The sequence below is a fragment of the Symphalangus syndactylus genome, chromosome 14 (genome assembly GCF_028878055.3).
Source record: "Symphalangus syndactylus isolate Jambi chromosome 14, NHGRI_mSymSyn1-v2.1_pri, whole genome shotgun sequence".
NCBI lineage: Eukaryota > Metazoa > Chordata > Mammalia > Primates > Hylobatidae > Symphalangus > Symphalangus syndactylus.
Genome location: NC_072436.2, coordinates 85,813,955 through 85,832,598, shown reverse-complemented (window position 1 = coordinate 85,832,598; position 18,644 = coordinate 85,813,955). Strand labels below are relative to the sequence as shown.

At 41.0% G+C, this 18,644-nt stretch overlaps 1 protein-coding gene across 2 annotated transcripts in view; it reads left to right on the top strand.

Moving 5' to 3' along the window:
• EML6 (EMAP like 6) overlaps positions 1-18,644 on the top strand; it is a 321,610-nt gene that overhangs the window by 241,991 nt on the left and 60,975 nt on the right. For both annotated transcript variants that reach the window (XM_063617993.1, XM_055243331.2), the window contains 5 exons: positions 80-221; positions 3,532-3,684; positions 3,859-3,990; positions 11,873-11,961; positions 17,937-18,113. In XM_063617993.1, the coding sequence (XP_063474063.1) occupies positions 80-221; positions 3,532-3,684; positions 3,859-3,990; positions 11,873-11,961; positions 17,937-18,113 (693 nt within the window). The remainder of the gene's footprint in view (positions 1-79; positions 222-3,531; positions 3,685-3,858; positions 3,991-11,872; positions 11,962-17,936; positions 18,114-18,644) is intronic.

The window sequence follows — 18,644 nt, the reverse complement described above, 5'->3', positions numbered from 1 at the left end:
AATATGCAGCACCAGGCTAAAGAAGGGCTAGCCAAACAGTATAAGTAGAGTTTATGTTGCCCCTTTTCCTCTCCCACAGGGGCACATGGAAGGAGAAGTGTGGGGGTTGGCAGCTCACCCTCTCCTGCCCATCTGTGCAACAGTGAGCGATGATAAAACACTTCGCATCTGGGAACTATCTGCCCAGCACCGTATGCTGGCAGTACGGAAACTCAAAAAAGGTAGATAACACCACCTTACACATCTGTCAGAGTATTTACAAGTAGCAGAATGTGTCAGATTTATTCACTCATTTAATTAATATTTACTGAGGGCACATGTTATATGCCCAAAAATATGCTGGGCAATGAGAATTTTATATTGGTTGCTACAGTCATAACTAAGCACATGTAGAATTATTCCAGAAGGCTGGCCTAATCCAGCTCCATTTTTCACTTCATTTTCCTTGTACTGCACAGATATTTGCCACCTGGGGGCAATATGTCCTTCCTCTTCTCATCGAGAGCTGTGGGAGTCAATTGAAATTCATCAACTTTTAAAGAATGCTATTTATTTTGTAACTAACAGTCTCCAGAACTTATTTTATGACTTGAAAACAAACATCAATTATATAGAAATATAATACTTAAGAAATGAGTAAATATGTCATGAACACCTAAATGCACTAGAACTACGAGGTGTACTGAGAGGTACAAATTCAGCAAACATTTATTAAGTAGCTTCTGTGTGGCAGGCACACGGGATCCCATGATGAATGGTCCCATCTCTAGTGTCAGAGATAGACAGGACTTGAACAGAGTCCCAGCAACATATCCATTCAAATTGGGTAATTGGAGGAGAGCCTTTAAAATGGGACTGTTTATATAAAGGGATGGGGAAGGTGTGAGGAAATGACCAGGGATAGTGCAGCGCTATGCAGCTAGTAATGGCGGCCGCTCTCACTGGCCCTGGGCATGAAGAGGCAGGAGGAGGGGACAATTGCTGCAACCTTGAATCTGAGAGCCGCATGAGATGACAGCCTGAAAGGAGCCACGACTGATAGTAGGGGACTCTGCCAGCATGCAGTGACCCTGCGGGAGGCAGCCGGGGCAATAAATGGCCCAGCCTCCCTATTCTTCCTCCATCTCTCTAATCTGCCACCCATGCTCCCCCTTGGCCAAACTCAACGAGAAACCAGAGGACGAGGGAGCCCATTGACGCTCTCCATGCAGACCAGCTTCAGGCACAGAGCAGGGTGGACAAGGGCAAAACGGGGATGTGAAAAAGGACAAACTAAAGATATTTGGCACAAAGTACCCTGGAGCCTCAGAGGACATCTACTGCTTGGAAATGCTTCATCAGGGAGGTGACAAGAGCTGAGGCTTGAAGGATCTGTAAAAGTTCTTAAGAGGGAAGGATGAGATTGGGGTCTGACCCTAAAATATTTGTACTGAGTAATTTTATAAGCAGACATGAGGATTGTATTCTAGGGCAATAAAATGAAGAAAGGTGTCAAAACAGTAGTAACAATAGTGATGGTGGCTAATATGGCTGAGCCAGCAACTATGCCAGCTCTTTCCATGTAGTCTTTGTAGAAGCCCCATGAGTAAGGCTATTATTATTGCCACTTACAAATCAGAAAACTGAGGCACAGGAAGCTTAATTAGTTTGCACATTTAGTAGGTAATGGAACCAAATTCAAACCCATGCAGTGGTGACTCTTGAGAACACACCTGTGGCCGCTGCTTAGTACTATTTCCCTCTGCCGTGTTGCCTGTCTTTACACTAGACTCTGGGGGATTGGTAAATGGTGGAGGCAGGATTTCCCAAATCTAAGTCCAAAGCCCATGCTCTTAATCACTACAAGCTAGAATCATTTTGGCCACTAGTTTATATTGAGGGAATGATAGGCCAAGTCCTCACTGTGAAGGACTTGAATGTCAGTGAATGGACTTTATTCCCTAAGTTAAAAATTAGTTGAAAAGAACAACTATTGAGCCATCTTAGATAGGATAACCATTCAACCCAGTTTACCCCTGTCGTTCTGGTATAATTATTAATAGATTTCCTTTTCACTCTCAAACGTGTCTTGGTCTGTACGATAGATTGTGGTTAACCTAATCTTGATGATGCTCTTCAAGGGCAGGCTTGTATTTTCATTGTCTCAGTACTGGCACATCAGTTTTGGGTATGAACATAGCTTTCAGCATACCATGAACAGAGGATTTGGTAAAGAGGCTCGGTATTAAATGCCCTGGCACAAGGCCACCTGGCTGTCCTATCCCTGGGGTGTGCTTACAACTCTCGACAATGAGAATGGTGGCAGAGGGTAGGCATGTTCTTGAATCTGTTTCCTTTTAGACATACCTTTGCAAAGTCCATGCTCCTGATTCAGAAATATCTTTGTGACCCTACAAAGCAGTAGAAAACATGGTTCATGTAGCACCATCACCCTAGTGCCAATTAGTTTTCCAGAAACCCCTCGGGAGAATGTTCAGATTCCATTCTTCCCATGACAGAAGAGGCAAGAACAACGTCTTTCACCTCTGGAGTTATGCATTACAATCCATGGATCAGAGAATTGGAGCAACTAAAAGAATGAGGTCCTCTAAAGCAAGTTGTATGTAAAGCGTAATATTTTTAAAAAATACCTGGAAATTTTATTATATAACTCCTATTCTTAAATATTACCTCTTTTCTTGGAAGCAAATATACTGGTCCTGTTAACCCTATACTCCTTTTCTCCATTTACCCCACTTATTTTTTGAAAACCCCAGGTATTTAAATACTCATCAATGAATGAACAAACCTCATAGAAGTTGAAAATGTATTTTTGATATTGTGATCATTTTCCTTGGACTTGGGGAGAAGAGATGTTTAATTTTATTTTCTTGAGACAGAGTCTCCCTCTGTCATCCAGTCTGGAGTGCCATGGCATGATCACTGCTCACCGCACCCTCCGCCTCCAAAGCTCAAGTGATCCTTCCACCTTGCCTCCTGAGTAGTTGGAATTACAGGCATGTGCCCTGTTCCTGGCTAATTTTTGTATTTTTTGTAGAGATGGGATTTTGCTACGTTGCCCAGGCTGGTCTTGAACTCCAGGGCTCAAGCAATCCACCTGCCTTGGCCTCCCAAGGTGCTGGGATTACAGGCATGAGCCACTGCACTCAGCTTATTTCTATATTTTTTGTACAGGCTAGGTTTCGCCTCTACAAAAAATAACTTTTCAACTAATTTTTTTCAACATTCCTTTTCAACTAATTTTTTTCAACATTCCTACGGAATGTTGCCCAGGTTGGTCTTGAACTCCTGGGCTCAAGAGATACGCCTGCCTCGACCTTCCAAAGTGCTGGGATTACAGGCATGAGCCACTGCGCCCAGCCAAGAGGTGTCTTAAATTATGAAGTTTTAGTTCTCACAAGTGTAGTGTCAATTTAAAGGCAGTCACGTGTCCATGCATAATGCACATCATCAGATTTTTTCATCTCTTCATGTGGTTTGCTTGACAGTGAAGTTTTGGATAATAAGTGTTTTTTGTGGATTCTTCTGTAGGTGGAAGATGCTGTGCCTTTTCCCCTGATGGGAAAGCCTTAGCGGTTGGCTTGAACGATGGGAGTTTCCTGGTGGTAAATGCTGACACTGTTGAAGACATGGTCTCTTTCCATCACAGAAAAGAAATGATCTCTGATATTAAGTTTTCAAAAGGTGAAGATGACAGCAGATACTTTTTAAAATAGCACAGTCTTGGGACAAAAAATTACAAGAATGACCTATTTCAAATGTTTCTTTGACCATTTTCCCACTTTTAAAATACTAAGTTCCTGGAAGTAAATTCCTATATAAAATGCTTTGGTGTTAACCCCACATTTTTCTTTACAGATACGGGAAAATACCTTGCTGTGGCATCCCATGATAACTTTGTGGATATTTACAACGTACTTACAAGCAAAAGGATTGGCATCTGTAAAGGTGCTTCTAGTTATATTACACACATTGACTGGGACTCTAGAGGTAAAGTGTGTTGTGGCTTTTAAAATAGAATTTCTGTGTTTAAAAAATGTCCATTTATGCATTGTTTTAGAGAGAATGGCAGTCGAGTATTAGAAATGGGAAAGGGGAACCCCACAACAATATAAACGACTGTAATTTTACAACCCAGAGGCAGCTGCTGCTAGCATTTTGAATACTTTTTCCATCTTTTTATGCTTAAGATTATTATTGTCACTATTGATTCAAGCCATTGAGTTTTGAGATGGTTAAAGATACATGATGCCTTTTGTTATTATAGCAAGCCACCACCTCACTTTTAGTTGGGAGTGCTTTCTCCTTGTCTTGGGTCTCCTCCTCCTCCTGGCTGGTTTCCCTTTTCCACCCAAAGCTCCATCTCTTGGAGAACTGCCCAAAAAGGCTCAAGCAAATTTCCTCCTCCAGCAGAGGTAGAAATCTACATTCAGCCTGCCTAAAATTTCTCTGCTCTATAAAACTCCCAACCTACTCCTACCTCCTCCAAATCATGCCCACAAATGCCATGAGGATTTGTCTATTTAATAAATCTAGCTTTTATGGTGTTGCAAAGTCTTAAGCTAGCAAATGTGGAGGCTCTGGAAGTGAGTAAGACGTGGTTTCTGCTCCCTGTGGAGTTTATAATTGAGTGAGGGAGATACTCATCCATAAATAATACAAGAGCATAAAATGGGTACCGTGTGAGTAAGCAGTGGTGAGTCACAAGGGAAGTGGTGAGCAAGGACTCAGAATGGGCCACGGCAGCACTCAGTACCCAGGGTGGGACGTTGCACTATAGGGTGAGTCACTTGTAAATCCTATCCTCGAGACTCGGCTGATGTTGAGAGTCTGGAGCAGGTACTTGGGAATGGACAGCATTCCCACCTTCAGAGACATTGTAGTCCACTGTGGTAGAGAAGCATCAAGCCCAATGTGTGCTCTGAGGGAAAGCTCCTTGGAGGTAATCCACGGAGCCTCTGTAGAAGGGAGTGACCTTTGAGGTTGATCTTGAGAGATAAGGAGAAATCCATCAGATAGCGCAATCAAAGAAGAGCCATTCCAGGCAAAAGGAATATGGCGTATGAAGAGCGAAGGTGGGAAGAACCAGGGGGTGATGAAGAAATAGAAGTGCTGAGTGGCTGAGGGTGTGACACAGGCTGGGATGGAGTAGAAGTTTCACGCTGAACTGTGTACTTGTAGGTACTAGGTAACTCTGAGGGATCTAGAGTGGGGCATTCCCTCCCATCTTGGGGAGAAGAAGTGAGCCTGGAGTTGGAGCAATCAAATTAATCAGGAGAATGATGATGAAGGTCTCTGCCAAAAAGGTTATTTCAGAGTATTTCTTGGAGTAGTGGCCATAGACCAGGACTTGGAAACCCTTCTGCCTGGCAGGTATTTAGTTGTAACTATACTTGCCACACTGGAATTTGGACTTTATTTCAGTTTTACAACATTCAGGGGTTTTATACGGTGCAGTAGATAGAGAAGAAAGCATGCAATGCATTGCATTTATGCAAGGTACAAGTCCCAACAAGGGCAAAGGGAGATCAGATAAGTCCATTTCGCTTTCATGTCAGGGCAGTGCCGGCCAAACACAGTGCCGAGGGCTTCGACCGGCATTTATGACCAGGCAGGGCACTATGAGTTATCTAGGAACTGGTGACGCTGATGAAAGCAGCTGCTTCTCAGACCCTTCTTTGATATTCTCTGCTTTTTTTTTTTTTAAAGCAGTGATTTCTGCCTATTTATTATCTTGCTGTTCTCTTGCCAGGTAGAATAGGGTCTGATTAACTTTAGAATCCAACACACACACACACACACACACACACACACACACACACACACACACACACACACAATACCTGATACAATATGTGAAATCCCACCACTCAATGACTACTAGGGATTAAAACCTGTTATTGTTTCTATTACGGAGTGAAGAGTCCACAGAAAAGAGGGTATATAAAGAGTAAATTTTGACTGGGAAGATTTCTTAATTATTTTGAATTGTAAAATACACATAACAAAAATTTACCATTTTAATCATTTTTTAGGTGTACAGTTCAAGGTCGTTAAAAACACTGACACTGTTGTGCAACCATCACTGCCTCCGTCTCAGAACTCTTTTCATCTTGCAAAACTGATGACATTCCCATTAAATGATAACTTTTCACTTCCCCAGCCCCTGGCATCTACCATTTTACTTTCTGTCTCTATGCATGTAACCACTCTAGGTACCTCATATAAGTGGAATCACACAGTATTTGTCTTTCTATAATGGGCTTATTCCACTTAGCATAATGTCCTCAAGATTCCTCCATGTTGTAGCGTGTGTCAGAATTTCCTTACTTTAAAGACTGAATGTTTCATTTTATGTATAGACCATGTTTTGCTTATCTATTTGTTGAGGGGCACCTCTGTGGCTGCCACATTTCAGCCACTGTGAGTGATGCTGCTATGAACAGAGATATACAAATATATCTTCAAAACCATGCTTTCAAGTATTTGAGGTATATACCCAAGGGTGTAATTACTGAATCATATGGTAGTTCTATTTTTAACTTTTTGAGGAATTACTATACTGTTTTCCATAGCAGCTCTACCATTTTATATTCCCACCAGTTGTACACAAGGGTTCAAATCTCTCCACATCCTTGCCAAAGCTTATTTTATGTGTTTATTTGATAGTAGCTGTCCTAATGGATGTGAAGTGTATCTCATTGTGGGTTTCATTTGCGTTTAGGGAGTTTGTTCTTAATTCTGCAAATGTATAGGCCCTGTGTCAGATGCTAGGGATATAAAGAGAAGTAAGTCCCAGATAGAAAGCACAAGATCTCGGCCAGGATCAGGGGGATGCTGCTGTGGAGGGGCCTCGGGGAAGGTCTGTGTAAAGTCCCTCAATATGGAGCCATCGCTTGGTGGAAAGAGAAGCAAACCTCCCCATTTCCATAATCTTGCCCAAGGCCAGCCTCCTAGAATTCAGGGTGCTGAGGGAGGGTCCTGGGAATGAGCAGGAGAGGAGTGGAGTCAAAGGTCTTTGAAAAGCCACCGTGCCTCTCATTGTAAGGGTCCCTGCAGGCAGGTGAGGGGGTCAGACCAAGTGCTTTCTGTGGATTGAGAGTAGTAGAGACACTTCTGATTTTTAGGGAGGAATTACACCATCTGGAGAATAAGAGCAAGAATGCCCATGAATCTTCCTTGATCTAACTCCACTAGCCATGAGACATGTGTCATCCTGATATTCCTGCATTCCCAACATCCTGATCTGGAGAATGTGCCATGCTGCCTCAAGACCAGCCTAGCTTTCACACCAGGGGCCTCCAGGGTCTGGAAAGGTTAAGAGCAGAATTTAGAAGCAGGGATCTGTTTCATGCTTGATCCTGTCGAAAATAGTGAAAGCATTTGCCAGAGGCAGCTGGCATCTCAGGATGGGGGATGGCACAGCCGCCAGCCTCAGCAGCCTCTTGTGCCCATGGCAACTACAGGTCCTTGGAAAACCAAAAAGTGCATTGGGCTTTTGCAGGAACATCAGCTACCCCTGAATGAAAGCTCCAGCATGGAATACTTGAGAAAGAAAAAATGTATGGAGGGAGAGAAAACATAGAAAGGATATTTTCTAAATGCTGTAAGTTCATTTCTAGAAATATCAGGCTATAACATCCTTTACAAATTAACAATTTGAAGGCTGGGCACTGTGGCTCACACCTGTATTCCCAGCCCTTTGGGAGGCTGAGGTGGGTGACCTGAGGTCAGGAGTTTGAGGCCAGCCTAGCCAACATGGTGAAACCCCATCTCTACTAAAATACAAAAATCAGCCAGGTGTGGTGGCGGGCGCCCGTAACCCCAGCTACTCGGGAGGCTGAGGCCGGGAGAACCACTTGAACCGGGAGGCAGAGGTTGCAGCGAGCTGAGATCGCACCACTGCACTGCAGCCTGGTTAACAGAGCGAGACTCTGTCTCAAAAAAAAAAAATAAATAAAAATGACAATTTGAGCCATAAGAGGACATTTCATTCCCATTTTTATTGCAGATGGCCTGATATTTGGTACATTTAGTAACCGGTAAATTATATAGCAGCTGGGATGATGTATGTGGATCACTTTGTGGGCTGCAAAGCTCTATGGTACCCGCAAGATGTGTGATGTAAGGACATGGGTGTCTTTCAGTTTTTAATCTGTGTGAGCAGATATTTCCAGTGAATAAAAATGTGATTCTGAAAGAACAGGATTACTGTTATTCAGGAGCAGTTATAAATGCAAACATAGTTTTTGTTCTTGCTTCTGCTCCTCATCCTCAGAATATGTCAGTGGTGAGATAGATAGATAGATAGATAGATATCACAGCAGGCAGAGAGAAAAAGGAGTGGTGACCTAAATATTTCCTCATGCTTCAAAAACGTTTATTAGCAGCAGTAAAGAAAATTTTGGTTTTAAAAAAATATCCTTGATTATTCCTTCCTAATAGAAGAATAGCTTTTTGGTTTGGTTTTTTCTTCTTCACATCCTTGATTGCAAAGAACAGTAACCCACTCAAACCAGCTTAAACTTTTTTTTTTTTTTTTTTTTTTGAGACACAGTCCCCCTCTGTCACCCAGGTTGGAGTGCTGTGGCACAATCTCAGATCACTGCAATCTGTGCCTCCCGGGCTCAAGAGACCCTCTCACATCAGCTTCCTGAGCAGCTGAGACCACAGGCGCCTGCCACCATGCCCGGCTAAATTTTTTTCTGTATTTTTAGTAGACATGGGGTTTCACCATGTTGCCTGGGCTGGAAACCAGCTTACATTTTAAAATAATAATAAAAGATGAGTTTATTGGAAAGATACGGAGATATTTTATAGAATCCAAGAGCAGGAAAGAACACCTGCCAAGGAACTGACTTTAGCAATGAACTAGAAAATGCACAGGAACCAAGCAAGCAGTTCCTCTCCCCTCCTCTCCCCTCCTCTCCCACTCTTAGGCAGCTAGTTTCAGCATCCACTTCTCTTCTGGGTCTTATCTCTGCCTTTGACCCCTCTCTCTGCACAAGCAGCCTTTCTCTACTTCATCTGCACATGGCCCAGTCTCGGCTGCCCCAAAATGCCACCCACAGGCCCAAAGTCCACATCTCATCCCTGTAGGCACCAACTGATTCAGCCTCTCAGATTCCAATTTACCAAGAGAGAGAATTTTGATGACCCAGCCCCGTGTGAGCCTGGCCCCTCCAGGATCAACATCTGCCCCCAGAGTACAAACATGACCACGGGGGCAGTTCTCAGGGAAGGGGCATGCACTAAATGCAGACCCTACAAGCTGTCTACAATGCTACACAGCACTTCCGGTACTTGTCTATGTGTTTAAATTCTCGAATATTTTTGCAATCATAAATTACCTCACTGAGAGATTTTTCTCATTTTTTGGTTTTAAGTGAAGTATGATCTTTGAAACTACGGTGTAAAGTGAGTTGTTGGGATTTATCTGAGGGTTACAGTCCTCTGAATTACCTTAGTATCTCATGGCCAAATATCATCTAAAATTAGCCATATTCAAAGAATGTTTTCACTGAATAACTGTCCATGTGCTTTGTCATTTGCAATCACTCTTGAGTGTCCTAAAAATAGAATTACTTTACAGATGTATTTAGTTCACCGGAAAAGTATTGGTTACTCATTTTATTATAATTCTAAATAGTCAAAGATAACTAACTCCCTTTTTTCTTTTCTCACTTACATATATTCAGCCATAAAGTCAGAAGATGTGCCCATTTCAGGGTACACATTTTCAGATATATTTGCTCTAAGTCAAGGAAAAAATCCCCTAATCACTGTGTTATAGTTCACCAAATTAGAAATGATTAAAGTTGTCAGTTTAGAAATGAGAGAACCTTATTTTTAGTCACAAAGAAGTAGATCTACAACTTCTTAAGATTAGCCGAGCTAGGCTGAGCGTGGTGGCTCATGCCTTATAATCCCAGCACTTTGGGAGGCCAAGGTGGGCAGATCACCTGAGGTCAGGAGTTCAAGACCACCCTGGCCCAACATGATGAATCCCTGTCTCTACTAAAAATACAACAATTAGCCAAGCGTGGTGGTGGATGCCTGTAATCCCAGCTACTCGGAAGGCTGAGGCAAGAGAATCGCTTGAACTTGAGAGGCAGAGGTTGCAGTGAGCCAAGATTACACCACTGCCCACTGCACTCCAGCATGGGTGACCGAGCGAGACTCCATCTCAAAAAAAAAAAAAAGATTAGTCAAGCTAGATTTCAGATCAAGGTGGTGCCTATTTAAATGCTAAAGAACATGATCTAAAGCAAAAAGTTATTATTTTGGTATTATTTTTCTAAGATATTTCAAAACTACTAGATATACATAGTTATGGGAAAAAACAAAAGGAGAAATATTATGTATATGTATACTGAATTATTTATAGGTGAAATATTACGTCTGAAATTTGCTTCAAAATAATCTAGGGTGGAGGTTCATGAAACAGGGTTGGCCATGTGTTAATAGCTGTTGAGGCTGGACAGTGCGCCTACGGGGGTTCTTTATACTCTTCTTCTATACTTGTTTGAAACTTTCCATAATATTTTTAAAATGGCAAAAATCCTGGAACATATATACCTTGAGTCATTTACTTTTTAAGCCTTACAAGATTGTTGCCATTGTAGGAGGAGAATTAGGAAATCTAACCTTTTTCAATGTCAAATCCAAGATTATAATTGTACATCAGACTGAAAGACTATTTTTGCCCAACATTTTCCTTGGGGAAAGTCCTGGATTTCTTTTCAAATGTTCAAGTAAGACCAGAGGGTGGGGAAGGAATGAGCATTTATAGTTTATGTGTTCTGTTTCTAAACTTTAAATGCAAATTTAGAATTCAGTCCTAAGTAAATGTGAATGCTCACAATAAGTGTTTTATTTCTAATTGCCATAATCTTCCAATGACATAATTCTTGCCAACACAGTTTGCTGAGAGGCAACTGGGAAAAAGAGGGGGAAAAATGATTTTTCTCAGGCTTTGGAAAACTATATTTTCAGTACAGCAGAGTAAAACATATCAAACTTTATTCTTCTGTTATTCGAAGGATGTTCAAGGTCAAATATTATGAAGTCCATATTTTTTTTTTTTTTTTAAATTATACTTTAGGGTTTTAGGGTACATGTGCACAATGTGCAGGTTTGTTACATATGTATCCATGTGCCATGTTGATTTCCTGCACCCATTAACTCGTCATTTAGCATTAGGTGTATCTCCTAATGCTGTCCCTCCCCCTCCCCCCCACCCCACAACAGTCCCCGGAGCGTGATGTTCCCCTTCCTGTGTCCATGAGTTCTCATTGTTCAATTCCCACCTATGAGTGAGAACATGCGGTGTTTGGTTTTTTGTCCTTGCGATAGTTTACTGAGAATGATGGTTTCCAGTTTCATCCATGTCCCTACAAAGGACACGAACTCATCATTTTTTATGGCTGCATAGTATTCCATGGTGTATATGTGCCACATTTTCTTAATCCAGTCTATCGTTGTTGGACATTTGGGTTGGTTCCAACTCTTTGCTATTGTGAATAGTGCCGCAATAAACATACGTGTGCATGTGTCTTTATAGCAGCATGATTTATAGTCCTTTGGGTATATACCCAGTAATGGGATGGCTGGGTCAAATGGTATTTCTAGTTCTAGATCCCTGAGGAATCGCCACACTGAATGAAGTCCATATTCTAAAAATCACAGCTTTGGGGTTTGTACCACATCATGTAAGTGGCTGTACATGCCCTTCTGAATAATTCAAAATATATTTACTCAATTTATGAGATTTTGATTAAAATGAATCAAAATAGCACCCATGCTTCTCATTTTATAATAAAGAGATAAAGTCAGAGTTTAATTGTCTCTCTACTTCATTCTGTCATAACAGGAAAATTATTGCAAGTTAATTCAGGTGCCAAAGAACAACTTTTTTTTGAAGCTCCAAGAGGCAAACGGCATATAATAAGACCTTCAGAGGTAACAATCGTACACAAAGATTTTTAAAGATATTTTGTGAAGATTTAATATGTGCATTTTAATAAAACCTATCATGTTAACTACTAATATGGATTATATTTACTATACCTTTAAGCTTGATCGTGTCTTAAATCTGATTGCTTATTCTGGTTTCTAGGTTCCCAGAACATATGGATTTGTCACACCACTGGTGTAGCAATGTACAATTGGTGCTCTGCTTAATTTTTCTCTGCCTGAAGACAATGAATAAGCTAGCAATTTGGATGTTATATATTCCTTTTTCCATTTGACATGTCATTTTGTGCAAAACTTTTTAGGAACATACATTTTGAAACATGTTTTCTCAATGGTTATTTGTAATTATGAACATTATTATCATCTATAACAGCAGAATTTTTTTTTTTTGAGGTGGTGTCTTTCTCTTTTGCCCAGGCTGGAGTGCAGGGGCGCCATCTTGGCTCACTGCAACCTCCCCCTCCCAGGTTAATGTGATTCTTCCACCTCAGCCTCCCGAGTAGCTGGGATTATACGCATCTGCCACCACACCCAGCTAATTTTTTTATTTTATTTTTTTAGTAAACATGAGGTTTCCCCATGTTGGCCAGGCTGGTCTCGAACTCCTAACCTCAGGTGATCCGCCCACGTCAGCCTCCCAAAGTTCTGGGATTACAGACATGAGCCACCGTGTTCAGCCTGGAAATTATTTTCTGAGACAAAAACAATCTGCAATCTGACCATTGTATTGTATCAAACTGTTTTCTTTTTTCCATGTTTCCTCATGTCCTTAGCTACATACATCATTTTTTAATTGCTGAAATCAAAGCCTAGATAAAATTTTTGAATCCCTAAACTAACACCTCTTGAAAGCTAGATGGCTTTTGTAGACCTGTACCTCTTTCAGGGTGTACACATAATGAGCCCTGGTCTAACTGTTGTTGAGGATGAGGAAATACTGCTTCCTTAGAGGAAAAGGAGGTAAGGGTATGCCACTGAGTGGCAGGCATCTGCCTCTCCTTCGCTTCAGTTTGCCAGTACCTTAAACTGTCCCAGTATTGTAAGGTTCTCCCTAAGACATTTGGACATGTGTACATTTGCATTTTCATTGTTTATAAAGGAAGTATATGTGTAGTACTTAAAAAATATACATTGTTATAGATCATGGCATTGTATTAATGGAAATTGTTCACTGAGAAATTTTTATCTCACTCCCCTCCCCAATTCCAATTTATTTGTCTCTGATCAGTCCTCTTTTTAACTTTTTTATATGGAGAAACTTACGGCCTTGAGTAAGAGGTATTTTTAATTACGTCATTCATTCACTGGTCATTTGTTGACTGCCAGATACTTTATATACCTTTATTTTTAATTTTAATTTCAGCTTTGATTTTAGATTGAGGGGGTACATGTGTAGGTTTGTTTCATGGGTCTATTGTATGACACGAGGATTGGCGTACAAATTATTGCATCACCCAGGCAGTGAGCGCAGTACCCAGTAGATAGTGTTTTAGCCTTTGCCGCCTCCTCTCTCTGCCCCCCAGTAATCCCCAGTATCTGTTGTTCCCACTTTCCTGTCTGTGTGTACTCAATGCTTTATTCCCACTTGTGAGAACATGTGGTATTTGGTATTCTGTTCCTGCATTGAATCTCTTAATATAATGGCTTCTAGCTACATCCATTTTGCTGCAAAGAACAATGATTTCATTATTTTTTATGGCTGCATAGTATTCTATGGTGTATACATACCACATTTCCTTTATCCAGTTGGTCACTGTTGGGCATCTTGGTTGATTCTGTATCTTTGCTATTGTGAATAGTGCTGCAATGAATATATGAGTACATTTGTCTTTTTGGTGGAACAATTCATTTTCTTTTGGCTATGTACCCATTAATGGTATTACTGAGTAGAATGGTAGTTCTTTTTTAAGTTCTTTGAGAAATCTCCAAACTGCTTTCCACAGAGGCTAAACTAATTTATATTCCCACCAACAGTGAATAAGCATTCCCTTTACTCTTCAGCCTTGCCAGATTCTGTTATTATTTTTACTTTTAGTAATAGCCATTCTGAAGGCTGTGAGATGGCATCTTGTGGTTTTGATTAGCATTTCTCCAATGATTGGTGATAAATATTTTTTCATGTTTGTTGGCTGCTTTTATGTCTTCTTTTGAGAAGTGTCTGTTCATATCTTTTGCCCCCTTTTTTTTTTTTAAAGACCCCTTTTTAGGGGTCTTGTGGTATTACCCAGGCTGGAGTGTAGCAGCACCATCATGGCTCACTGTAGCCTCGACTTGCTGGGCTTAAGTGATCCTCCTGCCTCAGTCTCCCAAGTAGCTGGGACTGCAGATACACACCACCATGCCCAACTAATTTTTGTGTAATAGTTTTAGTAGAGCCAGGATTTTGCCATGTTGCTCAGGCTGGTCTCCAACTCAGTGGGGTTGTTTTTTGCCTGTTGACTTAAGTTCCTTTTAGATTCTGGATATTAGACCCTTTTCAAATGCATAGTTTGCAAATATTTTCTCCCGTTCTGTAGGTTGTCTGTTTTCTCTGTTGATATTTTCTTTTGCTATGTGGAATTAAACTCATCAAGTCTCACTTGTCAATTTTTGTTTTCGTTACAGTTGCTTTTGAGGACTTAGTCATAAATTCTTTCCCAAGGCCGATGTCCAGAATGGTATTTCCCAGGTTTTCTTCTAGGATTCTTATAGTTTGAGGTCTTACATTTAAATCTGTAATCCATCTTGAGTTAATTTTTGTGTATGGTGAAATGTAGGGGTCCAGTTTCGTTCTTCTGCATATGGCTAGCCAGTTATCCCAGCACCATTTATTTAACAGAGACTCCTTTCCCCATTGCTTATTTTTGTTGACTTTGTCGAAGATCAGCTGACTATAGGTGTGCGACTTTATTTCTGGGTTCTCTATTCCATTGGCCTATATGTCTTTTTATACCAGTACCAGTCTGTTTTGGTTACTGTAGCCTTGTAGTATAGTTTGAAGTCCAGTAATACGATACCTCTGGCTTTGTTCTTTTTGCCTAGAAATGCTTTGGCATAGCCTCTTTTTTGGCTCCATATGAATTGCAGAATATTTTAATCCTCATAACAGCTTTACATGATAGTTGTCAATCTGGTTTTACAGATAAGGAAACTAAGGCTCTGTGAGGGCAAAAGACCTACAGCACTGTGATCTCAACCCAGAGGATTCTATGTGTGACTCCATGGCCTAAACCATGAAGCCTCTCAATTTCTCCTGTGGATTTAAGTATCATTTCAGATCACTTCAGCTGTACTTTCCCTTCCTGTTTTAGTGCCGCCAAATAAGTATACTAAATGAAATGTAATTTAACCAAATGGTAGAGGAGGATGAGGCTGGCTTGGAACAGATGAGCAATTATTATATAAAAGAAAACGCACAAGAGGAAAATTCATGCTATAATGCTTCCCAAAGTGACAGGCTCTTGCTCTGAAGAGTTAATTTGTTACCCCGTGGTGCACATTTGTTACTCCAGAGGCCGATTCCTGATGATGCTGGTTACAGATTCCCTCCAACTGATGCTTTCTTGGCCAACTTCCCTAGTAGTGCCACTATGGAGAGCACTGAAGAGGTAGCTCCTCATGTTTGTCCCAATATTATATGCCCCTTCGACTGAGCATGAGGGATTTTGGAAAATCTTTTTCAAAGAAGCAACTTTTTTTTCAAGAAACAATCACGGTAAACTAATAAAAAGCTTACCCAGCAAATTGTTAAAATATGACAAATGTTAGGCCGGGCGCGGTGGCTCACGCTTGTAATCCCAGCACTTTGGGAGGCCGAGACGGGCGGATCATGAGGTCAGGAGATCGAGACCACGGTGAAACCCTGTCTCTACTAAAAATACAAAAAAAATTAGCCGGGCGTGGTGGCGGGCGCCTGTAGTCCCAGCTACTCGGAGAGGCTGAGGCAGGAGAATGGCGTGAACCCGGGAGGCGGAGCTTGCAGTGAGCCGAGATCGGGCCACTGCACTCCAGCCTGGGTGAGAGAGCGAGACTCCGTCTCAAAAAAAAAAAAAAAAAAAAAAAAATATGACAAATGTTAAAATGCCCATTTCAAATCCATCTGATAGAAATGGTACAGTTAAAGCAGCACCACATTGGGAGGCAAACTCTCTGGAGCAAACCTCCCCCTTCGGCTTCCTAAGCGTGCTGTGACTGCAGTGATGTAACCTCTCTGTGGGCCTCAGTTTCTTCCTTTCCAAAATGATAACATATCTACCTGAGGCAAGGTGCTAAGGAAGGGATCCCTTGAGGACTCTCCTTCCATCTTAGTTCCAGCATTTTTAACAAGTTTATTTAACTCTTCTCCATTGACGGATTATAGGTATCATTGTTAATGCTCCATTTTAAGTGCAGTTTCTGTAGCTTCCAGCAAGTTCGACATTAGCTTCCCCTGGAGAACACGGTGCCCTGATCTGGCCAACGGTGTTGTGTTGGGGTGTCTGCCAGGGGAGCAGTACCAGCTCCCTTTCCTTTCCTGCTGGGATAACGAGGCCAGCATCACTGTAGGGATTGTGAGTGAACTAGGAGAGTCTTAGAGATGGAATCTAGAATTTGGAAGGGAGTCAATGACCAAAAGCATGCTTCCAGATCCAGCAAGGGATGGTTCCCTGCTTCTCTTCCTGTGGAGGTTACATTAGGACATCATAAGGGGTTGAGGGACTCCATTTCTAAAACTGAGGTGATTTCTGGGGGAAACACCTTGAGTCACCTTGGTCTGTGTTCCTACCTGAGGCCCCCAAGTCACAGGACCAGATTCAGATTTTTGTTTCCACCTGCGTGTGCCTCCAAAAGAAACACACAAGATTAAATGAGAAATTTGAGGGACTAACAAAGGTATAGCACCTTACCATGTTGTGACTAAAACTCCTGGCTGCATCTTTATCTTGTAATTTCTCTTCTAAGCAATAACAACAAGTAGTAATTAGGCAAGGTACATTAGCAACGTGGAAAACAGTTTCAAATTCAAAAAGAGAGATCTGGGCCTTAATTTTAGCTACAGTTCTCTAATTTCTTTTACTCCTTCTGAACAGTGCTTTCTCTAAAGAAACTGGAATATTAAGGTGTAATAGCAGATGTTGAATGAAAGTAAATGAGATAAAATGTCCCAGGAAAGCCATAATGTTGTTGTCATTGTCTATTACTGTTTTGAGAAAATGGAAAGAAAAACTTCAGTCTTATCAGGATTTAACCTATACAAATTACAACTATTCTAGCCACGAATTTCAGACAAAAATTTTAAAGGAGAAAAGATTCATGGCAATAGAACATGAATAGCTCTTCAGATTTTTAAAGTAGTCTCTCTAGAGCATACAGGACATTAAGCTTGCTGCAGAATCTTACTACTTTTTCCTCCAAGGAAGCAGTCATGTTTTTTAAAGTTGTGTCTTGTAACTTTTTAAAATAATTTGCTAAATGATCATCTCCATTGATCAGCCTAGCTCAGTGATTCTCAACTGAGAGCAATTTTGCTTCCCAAGAACATTTGGCAATGCCTGGGGACAAGGGTATGCTACTGGCATCTAGTGGGTGGAGACTAGAGATGCTCTAAACATCCTGACATGCACAGGACAGTCCCAACAACAAAGAATTTTCCAGCCTAAGACATCAGTGCTGGGGTTGGGGAATCTGGATCCGGTTTATGGCTTATACAATGATAAATGTCCAGTTAAGAACTAAAATACCTTATTATTATCAAATTTCCACAATTTCAAAATGTTCATTTTATCTAGAGAAAAACATTCGGGTATTTGATTGCAGTGTTGGTTTCTTAAGACAATGCAAATAACCACTTTAAATATGCAACCTAGAATGTGTGTACCTCAGCACTCAACACAAATGCCTAATGTTGGCAAAGTAATAGAATTACTCAGGTGCAAACTGTTTTTTTTAAATAAAACAAACTAGGTTGTGCAAAAATATAATTGTCTTTTGTTCTTTTTCAGATTGAGAAGATAGAGTGGGACACATGGACCTGTGTCCTGGGGCCCACCTGTGAGGGAATCTGGCCAGCACATAGCGATATAACTGACGTAAATGCTGCCAGTCTTACCAAAGACTGTTCCCTTTTAGCCACTGGAGATGATTTTGGTTTTGTTAAGCTTTTTTCATATCCTGTCAAGGTAATATTGCATGTTTATTATCTTTACTTGCTCAGTCTCCTCAATAACCTTAAATCTATCTATTGTATCTAAGTGCATTTTTTAAAATTTGGAGTCATAAGCAATTCACATTATCGGTGTATTATTTATGCTATATAAAAACCTCCCTGACATTGTGTTTGAGTGACTAATTTCAGTGCAGTTCTCATGGCATAGAATTCTACCTTGAAAGGCCTTCAGTGGTCACCAAATCCAACATCTCACAAACTGCAAAGTAAGTGGTACCTTTACAACCTCACAGACCAGTGCCTTTCTAACTTTCATTGGGATACTTCCACAGATGAGGAACTTAATACCACACAGCACCCCAACTGATTTTTAAATACCTCCAATTGTTAAAACGTTTTTCTCTATGTTGAGCTGAATTCTTTTCTTTCCTTTTTTTTTTTTTTTTTTTTTTGAGACGGAGTCTCACTCTGTTGCCCAGGCTGGAGTGCAGTGGCGCCATCTCGGCTGACTGCAACCTCTGCCTCCCAGGTTCAGGCAATTCCC